Source organism: Carlito syrichta, unplaced genomic scaffold, assembly GCF_000164805.1.
Source record: "Carlito syrichta isolate Samal-C Ts95f unplaced genomic scaffold, Tarsius_syrichta-2.0.1 Scaffold310650, whole genome shotgun sequence".
NCBI classification, from domain to species: domain Eukaryota; kingdom Metazoa; phylum Chordata; class Mammalia; order Primates; family Tarsiidae; genus Carlito; species Carlito syrichta.
Genome location: NW_007254746.1, coordinates 361,858 through 383,895, shown reverse-complemented (window position 1 = coordinate 383,895; position 22,038 = coordinate 361,858). Strand labels below are relative to the sequence as shown.

The 22,038-nt window shown below is 33.4% G+C and overlaps 1 protein-coding gene across 2 annotated transcripts in view; it reads left to right on the top strand.

Moving 5' to 3' along the window:
• Positions 1 to 16,414, top strand: part of ADAD1 (adenosine deaminase domain containing 1) — a 58,216-nt gene extending 41,802 nt beyond the window's left edge. The window contains exons 10-12 of one of the 2 annotated variants that reach the window (XM_008068389.1): positions 1,294 to 1,531; positions 5,794 to 5,923; positions 16,248 to 16,414. In XM_008068389.1, the coding sequence (XP_008066580.1) occupies positions 1,294 to 1,531; positions 5,794 to 5,923; positions 16,248 to 16,361 (482 nt within the window). In that variant the 3' untranslated portion in view covers positions 16,362 to 16,414. The remainder of the gene's footprint in view (positions 1 to 1,293; positions 1,532 to 5,793; positions 5,924 to 16,247) is intronic. The other variant, XM_008068390.1, reaches the window with a different exon arrangement.
• Positions 16,415 to 22,038: the final 5,624 nt, after the last annotated feature.

Here is a 22,038-nt window from a genome sequence, read left to right as displayed (position 1 = left end):
GTTTTTTGAGTCAGAGTCTCCTTCTGTTGCCCAAACTGGAGTGCAGTGGCACACTCATGGCCACCCCAGCATTGACCTGCTGGGCTCTGGCGATCCATCCGCCTCAACCTTCCAAGTAGCTGGAACTACAGGTGCGTGCTACCACGCCTGGCTAATTTTTTTTATTTATTGTAGAGACAAGGTCTCGCCAAGTTGCTTGGGCTGGTCTCGAACCCACAGGCTCGGGCAATCTACTCACCTTGGCCTCCCAAAGTGTTGGGATTTCAGGCTGAGCCACCAAGCCTGGCCAAGATGATGGTTTTTGAAATAGGAATGACTGCTCCCTAAGTTTTGTTTAAAGTTTGATGCAGTTCATTATTTTATAATAGTTAACATTGCATCTTTTTGAGATATCAATATTATTTGATAATTATTATAAGAGTTCAGAATTTTTTAGATTGATCACAATTTTAACTAGAAATGATCATTCTTTTTTTTTTTTTTTTTTTTTTGAGTTGGAGTCTCACTCTGTCGCCCAGACTGGAGTGCAGTGGCCGCTCCCAGCCACCACAGCCTCGACCTGCTGGGCTCCAGTGATCCTTCCGCCTCAGCCTTCTGAGTAGCCGGAATCACAGGCATGCGCTACCACGCCCGGCTGATTTTTTGTAGAGATGAGGTTTCGCCAAGTTGCCCAGGCGGGTCTTGAACCCGCGGGCTCAGGCAATCCACTCACCTCCAACTCCCAACAGCGCGGGATTACAGGCTGAGCCACCGAGCCCGACGATCATTCTTTAAATTATTTTGTGTTGTGAAATTAGAACATTGCAATAATAGAAAGGTTGTAATTTGTGGTCCTTAGATATGGGAAAATAACTCACTTTTACCAACTGTTTCTCAGCAAAATTTATATACTGCTTTATGTGCTGATTTCCTGCTATCAGCAGAGGAAATCATGACAGAATAAGTTAATACTCTCTGGTAGAACCCTGTAAAAAGGACCAGTTTCTTTCTGGGTCAGCACTAGCTCTTTGCTTTCATTCAGTTGAATGACTTTTTATTATTTTCTGTGTAAGAGTCTTTTTTAAATGGAAATTCTGATGGGCTACCTTGTCCTGGTTATAGTGAAGAATATCAAAATAGCTGCTCAGAGAAAACATAAGTAGGAAAGAGAAGGTTGAAAGATGGATAGAGAAATGGGCTTCAGATTATTTCCAGTGATTTCTTTTTTTCTTAGTTTAGTCATTTTTTTAAATACTGAATTGCTGAATTTTTTTTCTTTTTTTCTTTTTTTCTTTTTTTTTTTTTGCTTTCTAGGTGATGGGAATTGCAGTGATACTAGAGGCTTAGAAATCGCTATAAAGCAACGTGTTGATGATGCACTCACTTCAAAACTTCCAATATTTTACTTGGTCAACAGACCTAATATTAGTTTAGTACCCTCTGCATTTCCCCTTCAAGTGAACTTGGAATGCAAATCCCTGAGTCTGAACTGGGCACAAGGGGATAATTCTTTGGAGATTGTGGATGGCCTAAGTGGGATGGTCACTGAAAGGTTAGAGTTACTAATTTCTTTAAAAACCATATTTTACTTAAGCAAAATAAGATGTTGTGTTGCAGGTTGTTATTCTTTTTTGGATACCATGTATTGAATTCTGAACAACAATAATAATTATTATTAGTTAAGGTGACTGTGTTGCAGGCATTGTACTAATTTTTAATTTTTTTTTTTTTCTGATGAGAAGACAGGCTTGAAGAAGTTATATAGATAACTGAAACTATGTAGTAAGGAAGGGAGCCACCATTCAAATCCAGGGAATCTGGCTTCATAACCTGTGTTTATCCAGGTTTCATTTTGGACACTTTAGTATCATATAATTAGCATTAGAATAATATGTTTTGTTTAAAAAATTTGATGTTTCCTACTGAATCTGAATTTTTGGATCTGGGGTTCAAGAATTGTATTTTTTACATGGTCTTCCAAATATGAATTACATATACTTAGTTTGAGAACCATGGATCCACATTATACTGTAAGTTGGGTGGTATTGTTCTTTCCTTTTGGAAAAAGACACTGGGATTCAAGTGATGTTAAATATCTTGTACTTAAGTGTTTTCTTTGTGAAAAAGATTCAAATTAAGACAATATTTTCTGATTATGATGTAATAAAACTATAAATAACAAACAGAATACTAGAAGCTGCTTATACTGGGAGAATAATTTCTCTGACTCCTAGCTCAAAGGAAACTATATACTACAATTGTAAAACATTTAGGAAGCAGATATATTAAAATATTACATATCAGAACTTGTAAGATATACAGTTAAAACAAAACTGAATAGAGAAGTCAAAACCTTACATGTGTATATCAGCAAATAAAGGAAATTAAGCAGAATGGTGGGATAAATAAATTAGAAATAAAAAGAGCTAAGGGGAAAAAGAGGCAGAATTGCTTATAAATAGCTGATTCTATGAAAAAACTCTAGCTAATCTCATAAAAAATAATAGATGAGAAGGAAGCAATTATTCAGAAATAGAGATAATTAAGAGAATAATAAATTACTTTGTATAACCATGCAAATGTATTTTAAAACCTAAATGAAATGGATAAATTCCTAGGAAAAGTTTGTTTCCAAAGCTGGTACAGAAGAGGGAAAGATCTAAATGTTATTTTCTTAAGAAAGTCATCAGAAAGACTCTAACTCTTCCTAAAAGGAAGTACCATTCTGAGGTAGTTCAGAGATTTTCTTTTCCTAAACCTCTAAATAGTGATCCTTCTAGTGCTATCTGATAAGATGGAACACTTCCAAATACTTTCATGAAGCAAGTGTATTCATTGATTCTTAAAAGTAATTTTTAAAAATAGCCAGGTGTAGTGGCTCACGCCTGTAATCCCAGCACTTTGGGAGGTGGAAGTGAGAGAATTGCCTGAGCCCAGGGGTTTGAGACCAGCCTGGGAAACTTGGGGATACCTTGTCTCTACAATAAATCAAAAAATTACCCTGGCATGGTGGCATGCCCCTGTGGTTCCAGCTACTTGGATGGCTGAGGTGGAAGGATCACCTGAGCCAAACAAGTCGAGGCTGTGGAGGACGTGAGCGTGGTACTGCACTCCAGCCTGGGTGACAGAGTGACACTCTGACTCAAAAAAAAAAAAAAAAGAAAAAGAAATTGCTGCTCCTTATCCCCCCACACACACAAGTTACAAACCAAACTCACTTTTATATTCAAGCAAAATTGCTAAATAAAATATCAGCAAGGAGAACTCCCTACCCGTACATTAAAATAATAATATATGAGGAGGGACCCAAAAACACCCTGGAATTTGTTTATTAAAAATTGTATATTTATTCTTTCTTACATGTTTATTAAATTTCAGTCACCTTCAAGATATTCTCTATTTGATACAGTACAGCTATAGAGACAATGTTTCCACTGCTCAAAACAGTTTTTTAACTCATCAGTTTTGATACGTTTTAGTGCTTCTGCCTTGTTTTGCTTCACCCCTTCCACATCCGCAAAATGTTTTCCTTAGAGGACTTTTGTTATCTGAGGAAACCAAAAGGTGTCACTGGGACTAGAGCAGATAACTAGGGAGGGTGGGGCACAGGGATCATATCATGTTTCATCAAAATTGCTGAAAACTCAGCACAGTGTGGGCAGATGTGCTTTTAAATCACTTGTCATGAAATAGGCAAACACACTGAAAGAACCTCTGAAAAAATTCACTGAAGCCAAACGCAACCTCTCATGACAATGCTAGCTAGTATATTGATGCCGATGGGTTTCTAGTGCCCTTACCTAGCGAGGGAAGCCTATACTACAAGGAGCTTGCCCTCCAAAAAAAATTCCAGATTTTTTTGGGTCTCCCCTCATATTTTATACAATAATACCAATTGGTATTTTTTTTCTAGTGGCACAAAGATAACAACATAGTAGAAGTAATACCAAAACTCTTACTAATATATGTCATATTAATCTAGGAAAAAATACCATATATTCTTCTTTATAAATCCTAGATGTTTAATACAGCTCTACAACTATTCTAGATAAAGATATTCAATAAAAAATGGTTAGAGATTTTTGTTACAGGATAAATGTGTCTTTTTTTTTTTTTTTTTTTTGTGAGTCAAGGTCCCATTCTGTCACCAAAGCTGGAGTGCAGTGGTATGTTCACAGCTCACCACAGCCTCCTTATGGGGTCAGGCAATGCTTCTACCTCACCCTCTCAGGTAGCTGGGACTGCATCATGCCTGGCTCATTTTTTGTTTTTTAATTTTTTTATAGAGATGAGGTCTCATTATGTTGCCTAGGCTGGTCTTGAACTCCCGAGCTCAAACAGTCTTCCCACCTTGGTTTCCCAAAGTGCTGGTGTTACAGGTATGAGCTACCGCACCCAGCCCAAATGTCTTTATTAGTTCAAAAATATTATTATGATCGATGATGAAATCTCAAAGGCATTCCCATTAACATTCAGAGCAAGACATGAGTTTACTGTTATTGCTGTTATTTAACATTTTATTGAGGACTTTAATACAATTGGATGAGAGAAAGAAATGAGAGATATAAAATATTGGAAAGGAGGAAGTACAGTTATCACTCTTTGATGGTGGTATCATTTATACCTGAAAAGCCCAAGAAAATTATCTGAAATACCACCACAACAGAAGTATCTATGTGGAAAATAGATATATAGAGATCAATCAATTTTATACACACAAGTGTACATTAGCTGCAGCTGTATAATAACTACCTAAAACTTAGTGGCTTAAAACAACAACCATTTATTATTACTTCTTGCAAGTTCTTGAGTCAGCTGAGTGGTTTTTCTGGATTTTGGGGGGGCTCCCTGTGTATCTTGGGTCAACAGTGGGTCAACTAAAGGTCGGGTTAACTGATCTTGGTCCATGTGTTCTCTTATCCTCCAGCAGGCTAGTCCCAGCAGGCTCATATGACACATGCAGGGGCCCCCAAAAAATAAGAACACAAAGTCCCTTTGGGCCTAGATTCAGAACTGTCACTGTATGTTCTATTTGCCAAAACAAATCACAAGACTAGAACAAATTCAAGGGAAGAGAAGACCAGCCCTACCTGTTGCTGTGAGGATTTGAAAAGCCACATCATAAATAGCATGGAAATCAGGAGGAATGAAGGAGTCTGGCAGTTTTTGTAAACTGTCATACAAAAAACTAATGAGAAGATATATTGGTGAGGAAAAATTACAGTAGCAAAAATGTTCATGATCTATGGACCCACTTATATTAGAAACCCTAAGTAAACATCTACATATCTATGCACATATATATAGAGAGGATTGTGAAGTGGATATATATTTATGTAATTTTTAAATTGAAGTGAAATTTAAATGTAGTGAAATACACTGTACAGTTTCATTATTTTTGACATATGCATATATCTGTGTAACCATCACCCATCAAAATGCTGGGAAGCATATTTCCATCATTTCATAAAGTACTCCCAATGCCCCCTTCCAGTTAATCCCAGATAGAACCACTATTTTAATTTGTATAGCCACAGATTCATTTTGGTTCAAATAGTAAAAATGTTTCAAGTATCAGTCTTCTGCATTAATTTTTGATATGATATTATAATAATTTAAACTGTAAGAAATTAGCCACAGAAAGTAAACATTAAGAATTCTTTTTATGTAAAAAAAAAAAAAAAATTTACTGTTCATTGCAAATAATTGGGATCAACAGATATTGTTTAGAATCTATGTTGATTTTAATTCCTACAGTTGCTAGCATAAATTATTGGGAAATGATTAGTGAATGTTTATTCCTTTTTACTTTAGCTCCCCATTTAAAAGTGGTATGTCCATGGCAAGTCGTCTTTGTAAGGCTGCAATGTTAAGTCGATTTAATCTGCTTGCCAAAGAAGCTAAAAAAGAGTTACTTGAAGCTGGTACATATCATACAGCTAAGGTAAGTTCATAAAGGAATAAAATTGGTTTTAAAAATAAAATTTAAGACAATAATGTAATTTTATGATTATGCATAGCAAAAGTTTGTTGAATAGTTCTGAATATATTACTGTGTAATAGTAAAACTAGTTTTAATGAATATACTGGAAATTGGATATGTATATAAGTAGCCACCTCAATGTGGCAGAATCTTACTTTGACAGTATTGCTTAAAACCTGCTTTGTCATACCCAGAGAAAGTAGCAATTTTTTCTGTATATGATATTAATTGTACTACCTGTAGAATGTTTTCCTCTAAAAGAATACATTATTGAAGGCATCCATATAAATTAACTTTCTTGTTTTAAAGTTATGAAAAAGCTTTAAGTTCAGTATCTGATTTGGACCTGATTTAGTAGGTAATGTAGCTAGCCTTTTTCTCTTTTAAAAAATATTTATTTTTTATGCAGACATATAATTTTTAAGTAAAACATTAGGAAAATTTTTCATAATACAGAGGAAAAATGTTACCTGTAATCCCACCTACTATTCAAATACAGTACTCTCACTCTTTTAATGTAAACATGTTCTTTCAGTTACTTCTCATATATATGTTTATGTATACATATATTTAAAAATATTAAGATATTGATACATTTTAAAATCTTTTTCTTTAAACATAATATGACATGAGCATTCTTCCATGTTACCATCATTAAATATTAAATATAAATTGTTTTTATAACCTAATTTTAATAACAATATAGTATAGTATGAAAGTCTTTTAATTTTATCAACACCTTCATACTCAAACTGTATAATCACAACCAATAAAACAGTTACATTAACTACAGGTGTGTGTATATGTAATCACATATTTTTAAGTTTAGAAGCTTGTTTAGATAATTTCTGGTTTTGGAGACAAAGAAGAATTGCAAATCTTCTTTATAAAAACAAGTATAAGGCTAGACAAAAGCCGGGCTCGGTGGCTCAGCCTGTAATCCTGCGCCTTTGGGAGGCTCAGTTGAGTTGATTGCCTGAGCCCGTGGGTTCGAGACCCACCTAGACAGCGAGACCTCATCTCTACAATAAATAAAAAAATCAGCCGGGTGTTGTAGCGCATGCCTGTAATTCTGGCTACTCGGAAGGTTGAGGCGGAAGGATCCCCAGAGCCCAGCAGGTCGAGGCTGCGGTGGCTGGGAGCGGCCACTGCACTCCAGTCTGGGCGACACAGTGAGACTCCAACTCAAAAAAAAAAAAAAAAAAAAAAGACTAGACAAAATTGTCAAAAACAGTCTTCCACAACTCTGGAAACTGACAAAAGGCAGAAGAAACATTGAAAAGTATATGTTCTTCAAAAACTGCTATTACTTTAGATATTAACAACAGGAGTTTATAGCTTTCTTCACCAAGGCTCTTTTCATTCTCGCTTCTTCCTCTCTGCTGGTTTGATTAGAAAGAACTATAGTTTTAACCCAATAAAGCTGCCACCAAAAGCAGTTTTGCTGTCCAAGGAGGTGGACTTGATTTGGAGCAAAGGATGAAAATTTGCAGTTTTGTCAGATTAAATGCCATACTTGGTAGGAAATGAATGGAGAAAACTGGTAAGTTTGCTAGCCTAAGGTTTCAGTACTAGCTGAAGGCAAGTGGTGGGCCAACCAGCAACCTAACATGGAGATTCTGAAAATCACAAACCATGAAAGGGCTGAGATAAATTCTGCATATTTCCCTGGCTGATTGGAAAGCCTGAATTCATGTGCAAGGGATACCCAAGAGAACCCAGCAAAGAGTGAAAGCCAAAAGATACTTGAGGACTGGCTGTAATATCGAATACACTCCCTTCTACACACAAATTAATTAGAAGAAGGCTGTAAAGGCTCAAAATGTTTGAGCACAGCATCTGCTGAAGTCATTTGCTCATCACCAAGCTATACAGACATAGGGTAACTGCTAGGAAGCCAGGCTAAAACATAAAAATGAGAATAAATAAACTAGGAAGAGACAACAGCAACTGCAAAACATAGGGAAGACATATTTCAAAATTTCAGTAAGCTAATGTAAATCAGTAAAACCTTAGAAAAAAACAGAATCCAGAGTTGCTACAATATACCATCTAGAAAGTCTGTTTCAACCAAATATCATGGGATATGAAAAAAATAGGAAAGTGTAACCCATACTCAGGAAAAATAGTAATTACTAGAAACTGATTCTGAGTGGGCCCAAATGTTGAATATAGCAAAGAATTCAAAACAGTTAATATAAATATGTTCAAAGTTTTAAAGGAAAATATGATACTGTGTCAATAAATAGGCAGTCTCAGTAGAGAACTAGAAGATTCAAAAAGAACTAAATGGATATTATAGGGTTGAAGAAATAAAGATGAAATTAAGAAATTCTGTAGATGGGCTCAACAGCACATATGAGATGTCAGAATAATCAGTGTTTGTAGATCAATGGAAATTACTCTGTCAGAGAACAGAATGAAAATAGGTTGAAGAAAAATGAACAGATATTCAGGAATTTGAAGAACTATTGAAAACATATCAACAGGAGTCATGGAGAGGAAAGAGAAAAGTGACAGGAAAAATATTTGAAGAAATAATGACTGAAATTCCAAAATTTGATGGAAAAGAAATTTTGAGTTGGGGTATCTTTATGTCACCCAGGCTGGCATGCAGTGGCTCAATCACAGCATACCTTAGCCTCAGCCTCCTGGGCTCAGGCAATCCTTCCACCTTAGCCTCCTGAATAGCTAGGAATACAGAAATGCACCACCACACCTGGCTCATTTTTAAAAAATTTTTTGTAGAGACAAAGCCTAGCTATGCTTTCAGGTGGGCCTCAAATTCCTGGGCTCAACAGTCCTTCTGCCTCAGCTTCTTAAAGTGCTGGGATTACAGGCATGAGCCACCGTGCCTGAACTGGTGAAAAATGTTAACAGATCCATGAAGCTTAGTGAACCCCAAGAAAGAAAAAAAAAAGATAAAAGATCCACACCTTGGTACATCATAGTCAAATTGCTTAAGACCAAAGACAAAGAAAATCTTGAAAGCAGAAAAAGAATATTTATCAAATATAATAGAACAATACATTTAAAATCTGATTTCTCATTAGCAAGAATGGAGGCCAACCCAGAATAGCCAAAAAATCCTGACAAAAAAGTTGAAAGATGCATACTTCCTAACTTCAAAGCTTATTATAAAGCTACCATAAAAGTAGGGTATACATGACAGTGTTATACTGGCATAAGGATAGATATATAGATCAGTAGAATATAATTGAGAGTCCAGAAATAAATACTGGCAAATGCTAACATTCTTAGATTGCTTTCCAAAAGCACAATGTATCAGAACAAAAAATAATTTAGACTTTATTAAAATGAAAATTTTTGCTTTTCAAAAGTAATTAAGAAAATGAAAAGACATGTCATAAGTAGGAAATATTTGCAAATCCCATGTATAATAAAGGATTTATATTCATAGTATAGAAAGAACTCTTGTAGCTCAATAATAAAAAGATGATTCACTTCTTTAAATGGGCAAAGGATATAAATAGACATTTCTCAAAAAAATAAACAAATGGCCAAAAAAGAAAAGATGCTCAGCATCATTAGTTATTAGAGAAATACAAATCAAAACCAAATGATATACCACATTTTTTTTAATGGACAATAACAAGTTTGGTAAGGATATACCACATTTTTTTTAATGGACAGTAACAAGTTTGGTAAGGATGTGATTAAATTGGAATCCTCATGTATTACTGACGAGAATGTAAATGGTGCTGCTGATCTGGAAGACAGTTTAACAGTTCCTCATAAAAATAGACATTGTTACCATTTTGAAAATATGTCTGCACAAAAACTTTTATGTGAATATTCATAGTAATAGTATTTATAATACACAAAAAGTTGAAACAGCTCAAACTGATGAATAGATAAACTAAATGGAGTATACCCGTACAATGGAATATTACTTGGCAATAAAAAGACTTAAATACTGATATATTGTACAACAAGGATAAACCTTAAAAACATACTAAGTGAATGAAGCAGGTCACAAAAGGTCAAATATTGTATGATTTCATTTGTATGAAATGTGGTATATTGATCAATGGACTACTACTATGATAAGTAAAAGAAACCATAAGGCCCCATACTGTATGGTTCCATTAAAATGAGATTCCACAGTAGGCAAATTCAGAAAATAGATTAGTGGTTTTCTGGTGGGAAATTTTTGAGGGAAGGGAATCAGGAGTTATTGCCAGTAGATACAGAGTTCCTTTCTGGGGTGATAGAAAAGTTCTAGACTTAACGACACAGTTGCATAAGTTGATAAATATACCGAAAGGTTAATTCTACATTTTAAAAGGGTGAATTTCATGAAATGTAAATTATATATTAACAAAACTGTTAGAAAAGAAACAATGGAGACTAGAAGTCAGTGCAATGACAGGTTTAAAGTGCTAAAAGAAAAATTGTGGCAACCAATATTCTATATCCAGCAAGATAATTATTCAGAAGTAAAAGGAAAATAAAAATATCCTCCAGTAAACAAAAATAAGAAAATGTGTTGTTAGCAGGAGTTCCCTATATGGGATTCCAAAAAGAAGTCCTTGAGGCTTGAAAGAAATTTACACCAGAGGATAACAAATCCATGAAGGAACAATGTATACTGAAAATGATAACTGTGTGGATAAATGAGAGCTGTGTGGGCATGAATTTGTGCATGTGTATGTTTATGTATCTTCCCTTTTTTTCATTAAAAAAGTTATTTGGGCCAGGTGCAATAGTTTGAGCCCATAATCTCAGCACTTTGGGAAGTCAAGGCAGAAAGATCACTTGAGACCAGGAGTTTGAGTCCAGTCTGAGGAACACAGTAAGACCCTGTCTCTACAGAAAATTAAAAATTAAAAAATTAGCTACTCAGGAGGCTGAGGCAGGAGGATCCCTTAAGCCCAGGAGTTTGAGGCTGTGGTGAGTTGTGATGATGCCACTGCACTCCAGCCTGGGTGACAGAGTGAGACCTGACTCAAAAAAATAAAAAGGAAAAAAAGTATTTAAAAAGTTGTTTAAAACATATTAACACTGTTGCTGAGTTTGTAGCATATATACATACAATATATATTTGAGAATATGACAAAGGATGGAGTATGAAATGTCTCTTTATTGGGACAAAGTTGCTACATATTACTAGAATTAAGTCACTGTGAATCTGAAATTGAAAATGTAAGAGAAAGAAGATAAAGAGGTATATTATAATTTCTAATGCAACCATGAAGAAAATGAAAAACTATGAATAAAATATCAGCAGAGGGATTTAAATGGTGTCATAAAAGCACTTTTAAAAAAAACTAGAAGGCAGTAAAGAAGCAGAGTAAAAAAGACATAAGATGTGGAAAATAGTAAAATGGCAGACATAAATCTACCATATCAATAATTGCACTCAAAGGGCAGATTGTCAGACGGGGTAAAAAAGCATGATTCAATTGTATGCTATCTGCAAGAGACATGTTTTAAATTGAGAGACTCAAATAGATTGAAAGTAAAAGGATGCAAAAAGCTATATCATGCAAATAATACAAGAGCCAGAATGTTCATATTAATGTCAAATATACATTAAGATGAGAAATATTACTAGAGACAAAGAACAATGTTTTATAGTGGTAAATATATCAGAACATCAATGTATGTTAGTGTAACTACAGAGCCCCAAAATATACAAGCAGAAATTGGCAAGAGGGAAAAGTGAAGTAGGCAATTCAGCAACTATATTTGGGGTTTTTAATACTTTCTTTTCAATAATTGATAATACAACTATACAGAAAAAACAGTAAGAGTATAGAAGACTTGAGTGACACTACCAACCAACCAAGACTTGAACAACACTACCAAACAACCAAACCTAACTGACCTGTAAAAAAAACTCTACACAACAGCAGAATGTACATTCTTTTCAAGTTACACATAGAGTATTCTTCATAGTTCATAAAGGAAGTATCAATAACTTTGAAATCATACGAAGTATGTTCTAACCACTATGGAATTAGAAACCAACAACAGAATGAAATCTGGGAAATTGCTATATATTTAGAAATTAAACAACTTACCTCTGAATAACACATGGTTCAAAGAAGAAATTATTAGGAAACATAAGAAATATCTTGAACTGAGAGAAAATGAAACAGAACATATTAAAATCTATGGAATATGGTTGGCCCTTTGTATCCGCGAATTCTACAACCATAGATTCAACTGCTCAGATTGAAAAGGGGGGGGATGAAATGTAAAAAATAATAACTAAAAACAGTACAGCAACTGCTGACATAGTATTTGCATTGTAAATGTTACAAATAACTATTAATCTAGAGATGATTTAAAGTATAAAAGAGGATGTTTGTAGATTATATACAAATACTATGCCATTTTATATAAGGGACTCAAGCATCTGCAGATTTTGGTATTTGCGGGGGCTCCTGGAACTAATCCTCTTATGGCTACTGAGGGACAGCTGTATAAAGAAGTGCTTTGAGAGAAATGTATAAAATGTATAGCTTTAAATGCTTATATTAGAAAAGAATCTTTTTTTTTTTTTTTTTGAGTTGGAATTTCAATGTCGCCCAGGCTAGAGTGCAGTGGCATGCTTATAGTCCCAGTAATCTCAACCTCCTGGACTCAGGTGATGCTTCTGCCTTAGCCTTCCAAGAAACTGGAACCACAAGTGTGTGCCACCATGTCTGGCTAATTTTTTTAAATTTATTATAGAGACAAGGTTTCGCCAAGTTCCCCAGGCTGGTCTCGAACCTCTAGGCTCAGGCAATCCTCTCTCCTCGGCCTCCCAAAGTGCTGGGATTACAGGCGTGAGCCGCTGTGCCCAGCTATATTAGAAAAGAATCTTAAAATCAGTTATTTGACCTTTCACCTCATGAAGCTAGAAAAAGACAAGTAAATTAGAACAAAATGTAAGTAGATGGGAGAAGATAATGAATTGGATCAAATGGAACTCAATTAAGTTGAAAACAAAACATCAGAAGAAAGAAAAATGAAATGAAAAGTTGGCTTATTTTTAAAAATCAACAAACTTGATAATCCCTTAGGTAGACTAACCAAGAAAAAATAGGAGATAACACAAATTACCAAAATTTGGAGTGGAAGAATAGTCATCACTACAGACCTTAAGAAGCCTAAAATAATTACAAGGGATTAGGAACAACCTTTTGGCAGTAAATAAGACAAGTTAGACAAAATGGACACTTCCTAGAAAAACAAATTTTTAAAACTGACTCATAAATAAATATACTATTCAATTAGAACTTAAGAAAGTGAACTATTAATTAAAATTATTTTCCTAAGGAAAATCTCAGACACATATATGACTTCACTGGCTAATCCTATTAAAACACATATGCAAAATATAATACAAATTCCACAAAAGCTCTTTCAGAAAATGGAGGAGAAAGCACATCCCAACTCATTTTACAAAACCAATATTCCCAGTACCAAAACTGGATGAAAAACATTGCAAGAAATAAAAATCACAAACTAGTTAGTATATTATCTCATGAACATAAATGTAAAAATCTCTAGCAAGATACTGACAAACCAAATATAGCAACATAACAAAAAGGATTATGCTCTATGACCAAGGAGGTTTATACACAGAATGCAAAGTTGATTCAACATCAGAAAATTATTTGCTATAATACATTAATGAATAAATTCAAGTTTGAAACCCACATGATTATCTCAAAAGATGTACAAAATACATTTGATGAAGTCCAGCATCCATTCACAGTAAAAGCTCTGAGCAAATAAGGAATGGAAGTGAATTTCCTCAACTTCAAGGATACCAATGAAGAACCTACCATTGACATTATACTTAATGGTGAAAGACTGAATACTTCCCCCACCCAAAACACTGGAAAGGAAGAAGGGAAAAAAAATTATCTCTAATTGGTATAATCTTGTAGGTAAAGTGTTCTTTGGAGTCTACCAAAATATAACTAGATAGTATGTGAATTTAACAAGGTCAAAAAGTATAAGAATGTAAAAAAATAAAATGTATATCTATATACTAGGAATGAATGCTCCAGAATTTGAGTAAACAGCTTCATTCACAGTACACCAAATGTGTGTATACAAACAAACGTAGACGAATAAATTCAACAACAGAAGCGCAAGGGCCATTGCGAGGCCATTGTTGCCATTGTCTTGGTAAACTGTGGTGTGGCCATGTGCTCTTTGAGCTATGGCCAGGTCCTATTTCCTGGCTTTGGCCCCCTCCCCTACCTTGGGGAGGTGAATCTCCTCTTTCTCTCTCTCTTTCTCTCTAATTTACTTTCTAAATAAACTTTATTTTCTAATCTAAAAAAATTTTTTTTTTAAAGTGCAGGATCTGTACACTGGGAATGATGAGACATTGCTGACAGATATTGAAGACTTAAGTAATGGAGAGATGTACCATCTTAATGAATTAGAAAACAGTATTGTTAGGATGTCACTTCTCTCCAAGTTAATCTGTAAGCTTCAATGCAAAATTAAAATCTCGGCAGGCTTTTGTGTAGCAATCAACAAATTGATTATAAGATACAGAAATCTAAATGACAAAGGAGAACTAAAACTTTGAAAAACAGCAGTTGGAAACAGTCTTGATCTACCTAGTTTCGAAACTTTCTATAAAGTCAGAGTACTTAAGACAATGTATTGGTATAATAATAGACATATAGACCAGTGGAACAGTAATAAACCTACACAAATATGGCCAATTAATTTTGTACAAAGGTGCCAAGGTAATTCAGTGAGAGAAACAGTACCCTTTTCTGCAAGTGGCACTAGAATGGTGGGATATTTGTGGGTAAAACAAAAATTTAACTTAGATCCTTATGTCAATCATGCACAAAAATTAACTCAGAACTGACCTTAGAGCTAACTATAAAAGCTAAAACTATAAAACCTTCAAATGTGAAAAAATATATTATTAGGGAAAGATTTCTTAGCTGTAATACCAAAAGATAATCTATAAAAAATCAATCACTTGACTCTAAAATTTAAAACCTGCTTTTCAGATTTTATTTATGAAATGAAAATATAAGTCACATACTGTGAGAAAATACTTGTAAATTATGTATTTTATAAAGGACTTGGATCCAAAATGTATAAAGAATTCTTACACTGAGTAATAGGACAAAGAACCCAAATTTTAAAAGTGGCAAAGAATATAACAAGTGACTAATAAACACATAAGAGATGCTCAGCCTCATTAGTCATTGGAGAGATGAAAAGCAAACTACAATGAGATAGCACTACACATGCACTAAAATCCAAATGAGACTGACCATATCAGTTGTTGAGGATGTAGGAAAACTGGAAGCCTCATGCATTACTGACAGGAATCTAAAATGGCATAACCACTTTGGAAAAGTTTGGCATTTTCTTAAGAAAAACATGTGATCCAGCAATTCTGGTATTTATTCAGGAGAAACAAAAAGTTAAGTTTATACATCGACTCATATATGCCTGTTTATAGCATTATTCGTCATAGCCAAAAACTGTAGACAATTCAGATGTTTATCAACGGTGGTGAATACATACACAAAATGTTATATCCCTGCAATGGAATACTAATTTTCAATAAAAAGGGACAAACTACTGATACATGAAACAACATGAATGAACTAGAAAACGTTATGCTAACTAAAAGAAGCCTGACACAGCAAAGTGTGCATACTGTGTTAGTCTGTATTAAATTTTTAGGAAAAGCAAAACTCTAGAGACAGTATATTTGTGGTTGCCTAGAGTTAGGGCTGGGGTCAGTGATACAGACTGCCTGCAGATGGGGACAGTAGAACTTTTTAGAGGTGATGGAATTTGTTTCACAACTGAACTGTGGTGGTATTTATATACCTCTATAAGTTTACTAAAAACATCAAACAATATACTTACAATGGGTGAATTGTATAGGGTGTAAATTATACCCTAACTAAAATTGGCTTTTTAAAAATTTGTGTGTGTATTTATAGAAAATGAAAATACACCAAAATATTAATGGTGGCTATCTATAGTTTAGGGGTTACAGGTTATTTTTATTTCCTTGTTAATATTTTCTGCTTTTCAGCTTTTTGGTAATGAATATGATTAATTTTTTAATTAAAATGTTAAAATAAAATCTCTTTAAGGAGTGTTGGGAAGAAAATTTTTATTTTCAAAAATAATATTTTAAAAATAGGAATTGAGAAAGATTATAAAAATAAATTTTATAAATGTCAAGCTAAAAAACATTAGGGCTGCTTACTTTTCATAGGTCAAGTTATGCCCATTTTCCATAATTTAATTTTTCTTTCTTCTCCAGTTTATGTCTACCTCCTATCAAGAAGCTAAAACTAAGTTGAAATCCTACTTACAGCAACATGGTTATGGATCCTGGATTGTGAAATCTCCTTGTATAGAGAAATTTAGTATGTGAATCAGGCAATTTATTGTCATATTAAACTTATTTTATTTTTTGGTGTGTTTTGACTAGTAAAAATGTTTTTAAAATATTTTCAACTTTCAAAATCAGTCTTGCAACAACAATTTCCAGGGATTGCTGAAAATTTCTAAATATTTCTGTCAATTTACATTTACATCCACCCCCTATGAACTATTATAATCTCAAATTAGATTGATGCAAGTTGTTTCATTTTGGGTTTTTGTCTGTTCCAAAAGTATGGTAGAGTTTATTTGAACAGTGAAGTCATTCTGACATGTCTTTCAGTAACCTAGACTCTGCTTATTTATATTAGGTAGAATCATGTGAAGTTGTCACTTTTTGTAGATTAAAAAGAATCAAATATGGGCAGTTTCATATGAATCAAAATAAGTATAGTAAATCCCACTTCAATCAGTAAATACTTATTGCTTATTTCTGTAACTGCTATTTTCTTGTTAAATATTTTTATTCTCTTTAAAGGGCTGCTTTCTTTTATAGAAAATTCCAGCCTTTATTTCTGTTGCTTTACTTCCCCTTAATAGTAAACTTGCCTTTGAAAATAAAGTTTTTCACTTTCTCCTGGCACTTCACGTTCATGGATATTTTTCTCTTAGATGATATTTATTAAATATGGGAAACCACCATCTGCATATTTGCTTCTGAAAGTTCTTCTTAATTAGTAAAAGGCCCTGAGTTAGGCACTGCTATGAGGATAAGTAAAAGATAGTCAGTTTCTTCAATAAATTTTCAGTTTTAAAGGAAAGATAAAACAGAATCTGGTACCACGTATTTATTAAACATGTAGCCAATGTGTGTCTTTTTGTACTAGGTACACTCAGTTATATGTGGTGGTTTGGTTTAGAGAAAGGAAAGAGTGTCTGTAGAGGAAGGATATCAAGAGATATTTTATAAAGGATAAAGGAGTTGGAATGTGAAGCTCTACATTGGCCTTTATGACTGTGACTGTTGTAAAATATTTAATCACTTAGCTCAATTTTTTTACCCTTACAAGGATGAAGTTTATGCTAATGATTTTCATTCTTTTTTCAGGGGTAGAGTTTTGATGGGACGACTCCAAGCTGCCCTTCATCAAAAGCAGCTGTACTTTATTTCTTATGTATTGAGGTTCTGCAAGATACTTTGCTTGAAGAAAAAGCAAATTTCTAAATTCAGACTTCTAAACTTCTACTTTTAAAATTGTTCAAAAGTCACTTAATTGGTTGTATCTAAGTTTATACCCTCTTTATAGTTCGGTTATCTGAGGCAAGTATTGAAGGATGGGTAAAATTTGGTAGGTTGATATGGGAGAGGGAATGCATTTCAGTTGAAAATAATAAAGATTAGAGAGGAAGTGTTACAATGTTCAAGGCTAGCGTGTAGAACAGTGGATGGAAAAATTTAGAGTTGGGTCTAGCAGATGTTCTTAATTAGGCAGAGGGAGCCCTTGAAGGATTTTTTAGGGAAATGACACACATTAAAATGCCATTCTGCAACATCGTCTTTGTTTACTTATTATTAAGGACATTCTGAACATACAAATATAATAGTAAATGAATCCCCATGTCTCCATCATCAAGCTTCAGTCACTATTATAGCATGAGTAATCTTTTTCATGCATACCTGACTAAACTAGATTATGTTACAACAAATATCAAGCTCATTCTTTTATTTTAAAATACTCAGGTATATGTATCTGTAAAAGATAAGGAGTCGGCTGGGTGCAGTGACTCACACCTGTAATCCCAGCACTTTGGGAGACCAGAGTGGGAGGATCACTTGAATCCAGGAGTTGGAGACAACTGCGGTGAACTACTATTATGCCACTGCACTCCAGTTTGGGCAACAGAGCAATACCCTCTCTCTTAAAAAAAAAAAAAAAAAAAGATAAGAACTCTTTAATAGTAATTCTTCTGCTATCTCATAAATGTTATATAGATTGTTGGAATCAGGATCAAAATTACATCCATATATTAGAGTTTTTGTTCGTTTAGTGGTTGTTCTGGGTTTTTTTTTTTGGTAGTTTCCCACAGTTTCAATTTTGTTGTTTATATCTCTGTGAATTATTTAACAGGTTTCTCTGTTCTCTGTATTTCCTGAAACCAATAGTTAATTCTAGAAGTGTTTAAATTCAGGCTCAGTTTTATAGCAAGAATACTTCATAAGCAGTATTGTGTACTTTCACCAAAAGACATAATGTCTAGGTTGCTTTTATTTTTGTGATGTTAGCAGCCATTGATGATCTTTGCCTACATCCATTATTTCGTTAGGCACTGCAGGTGATACTTAAATTCTCTTATTAACTGAATGCTTTTATTAAGAAACATCCCCTCATAAATTATTTGATTACCTTTACATTTTTAAGATAATTAGTTGGTCCTCTGTCATCCTTTAAAGTTGACCAATACTCTTTTTCTAGTGTCATTTATAAATTCAAGGATTTAAACTATTTCAATCTGTTGCAGTTAGTATTCATATTGATGTTCAAATTGTTCTGTCTTTGGTCAGTAAGAGCCTTTTGTAAACCTCTTTTGGTATTTTTCTCATAGTTAATGTTTCTCAAATTTTAATAAATTTTGACAGCCTCAGAGCTAAAATATTAAAAATTAGAAAGTCCTGTTCAAACATTTTAATTTTAAAAAGTGTGGTGTTGCTGATCATGTATTAGGATAGTGCCTATAGAGGGTAGAACAGACATGTCTCAGAACAGTTATATGTGTTAATAGAAACATAATTTTTGAGCAGGGAGATATTTTTAGATACACATAAAGATGATGCTCAGGATATGAAGGGTATTGGTCCCAGGACACTGTTCCACCCTGTGTATACCAAAATCTGTACTTTCTCAAATTCTGCTGTTTGCCCTGTGGAACCTATGTATATAGTAAGTTGGCCCTCTGTATTAGGCAAGTTTTGCCTCCCTAGAATACTATATTTTCCATTTGCATTTGATTGGAAAAAAGAAGTCCACACTTACGTGGACCCACACAATTTAAAATGGTGGTGTTTGAGGGTCAGCTGTGTTTCATTTTGCACATAAGATTAGGTGACATGGCAGAATTATTCTAAGGAGTCCTAGGTGAAACTTGTGAAAAATAACGAGTAAAATATGTACGTGAAATATTTACAAATGCTTTGAAAATATTAATGGTACTAGATGTAAACATCAAGCTTCATTAACAATAGTTACTAAAAAAACACGATGACTCCCAAATGCAAGTTTATTTTCTTTGAGAATGAGCTAAAAATAGATGATTCCTAGGTAAAGGTAATTGTTCTTTGATGTGACAAAGAAGAAAGAATATTGTTAAGTAAACAGGAAGCATGTGAATTTCCTCTTCAGAAGGCTTTTGATCCTGATACCTGTCCTATAAATTAAGTTGACTTAAAGTACAACTTAGTATTCTTTCACTTCTTGTGTTATAAAAGATATCAAAAATAATAAGTTTTCTTTAGCTTAATAGTTTTAGTAGTACCAAGGGAACATCCTGAATACCAAAGCATCGTTCTTGGAAGTAGCATACATATTTCTACTGTTAAAATTCTCTTGAGCTTGAGTTACCTTTCTCTATGGTATTTTAAGTCTGAATTATTTTTTATTTCCATGGAAGCTATAATTTTCTTTTGCTATAATGATATTAGATGTGAAAAAGTGTACAACTCCTAGCAGGTTGATATTGGCATTTAAAACTTTAAAATAAATAATTTCTTGAGAGTTAATTAAGCATGTATTAATAAATTCTTGTCAAAGTCTTGCTTTACACTTTGTAATGTAAAGGGAATTCACTATTGTAGAAACAGTCTAATATGTAACTTATTTAGACAGATGTCTATACATTTTTAAGCTATATATTTTGAATCTCACATTCCAAATGCTCTTAGTTTTTCCATCAATTCTTTTTTAATTATGTCATTAGTAGAAAGATATTTTTAAGTACAATTTGATGTCACTTTCAAGTCAGACTTTGAATATTTTGCTCTGAGACTGTCCACATTGTTTAGAATTTGAGTACTGAAAAATATGATGGTGACATCTGTAATGTTCTATACCATAGGAAATTCCATTATTTTGGCTTATTTTTTAAGTACACCACAAGTAGTCTCCCAATTTATTTACTGCTTCTTCTTTAATAATAATCTATTTTTTAGTCAATTTGGATAATTCTGTTTCTTTATTATATCATGTATTTCCTATTATATTGTCTTTACTTATTTTCTTCCCTCATTTGTCAAGGCCAAACATCTTCACTTCCTCTTTACCTGTCCAGATTCTTTCATTTATAGAAACAGCTCAAATATAATTTTTTGATGAAATTGTCTTTGAAACCTTCTAAGTCTTCAGTATCTCTCCTGTCTCTGAACTGTATCTACTATATCACTCTTGTCACATTTATTTTTACATGACTTATCGATGTTACTAAATTGTAATTTATTTTTTATTTATTGCCTTCTAGGCAATGACTTTCCTATAACCAATAGTTAATAAACATTTAATGATTCAAAACTTCATAAATTTTTATTTTCCCCAAGAATGAAAGTACAGCTATTTTTCATTTCTAAAAACATCTAAGTTGACTACAACAGAAGTACAGAAGCATTTCCTAATTCTTTAGCTGTATGTCCTTAGAAATGATTTGGCTTCTTCTGCTAAAATTTTAATGACTTTACCTCTTGTATAACTGTATAATTCTGAGATGACTTGTCTTTTTCAAAACCAAATACTTCCTAGAACATTAGACATATAATACCAAGTTTAGTGTGTGATTTTTTTTTAAGTAAAGAAATTTCTCTCTCAGAATTTACTTTTAAAACTTTTTATTTTGAAATAGTTGTAGTCTCATAAGAAATTCCAAAAGTAGTACCAAAAGGTCCTGTATACTTACCACCCAGCCTTCTTCAATGGTACTACATAATTATATTACATTAGAAAAGCCAAGAAATTGACATGGACACAATACAATTAACTAGACCATAGACCTTTCTCAGATTTTGCCAGTTTTTATATTCATTCCTTTTTATGTGTGTAGCTTTATGAAATGTTTATATAGAGAGATATAGATATAGGTTCAAATAACTACCACTGCAAAGTACAACATTATTTCATTGTCACAAAGAATTTCCCTTATGCTACTCTTTATAGTCAAGTCTTCTCCTCTAACCTTTGGCAACCATGGATCTCTCCATATATAATTTTGTCACTTTGAGTTTGTTGTATAAATGAAATCATACAGCATAATCTTTGGAAATTGATTTTTTGCACTCAACATACTCGAGATCAAGTTGTTGCATGTATCATAGTTGTTTTTCACTGTGTAACCATATTATACATATTATTCACCCATTTAGGGACATTTGAGTTGTTTCCAATTTTGGGTATAATTATAAGTGTTTATATTATAAATACAACTACAGTAAATATTCATGCATCTTTTTATTATAGTAAAATACACATAACTTAAAATTTGCTATTTTAACCATTTGATTTACAGTTCCATAGCATTAAGTACATCCACAATGTTATGTAGCCATCACCATTATCCATTTCCAGAAGTTTTTTATCATCCCAAACAGAAACTATACATTAAACAATAATTTCTTTTCCTCACTTCCCAGTCTCCTAGTAACCTCTAACCTGTTTTCTGTTTTATGAATTTGCCTGTTCTACCTAATGTTG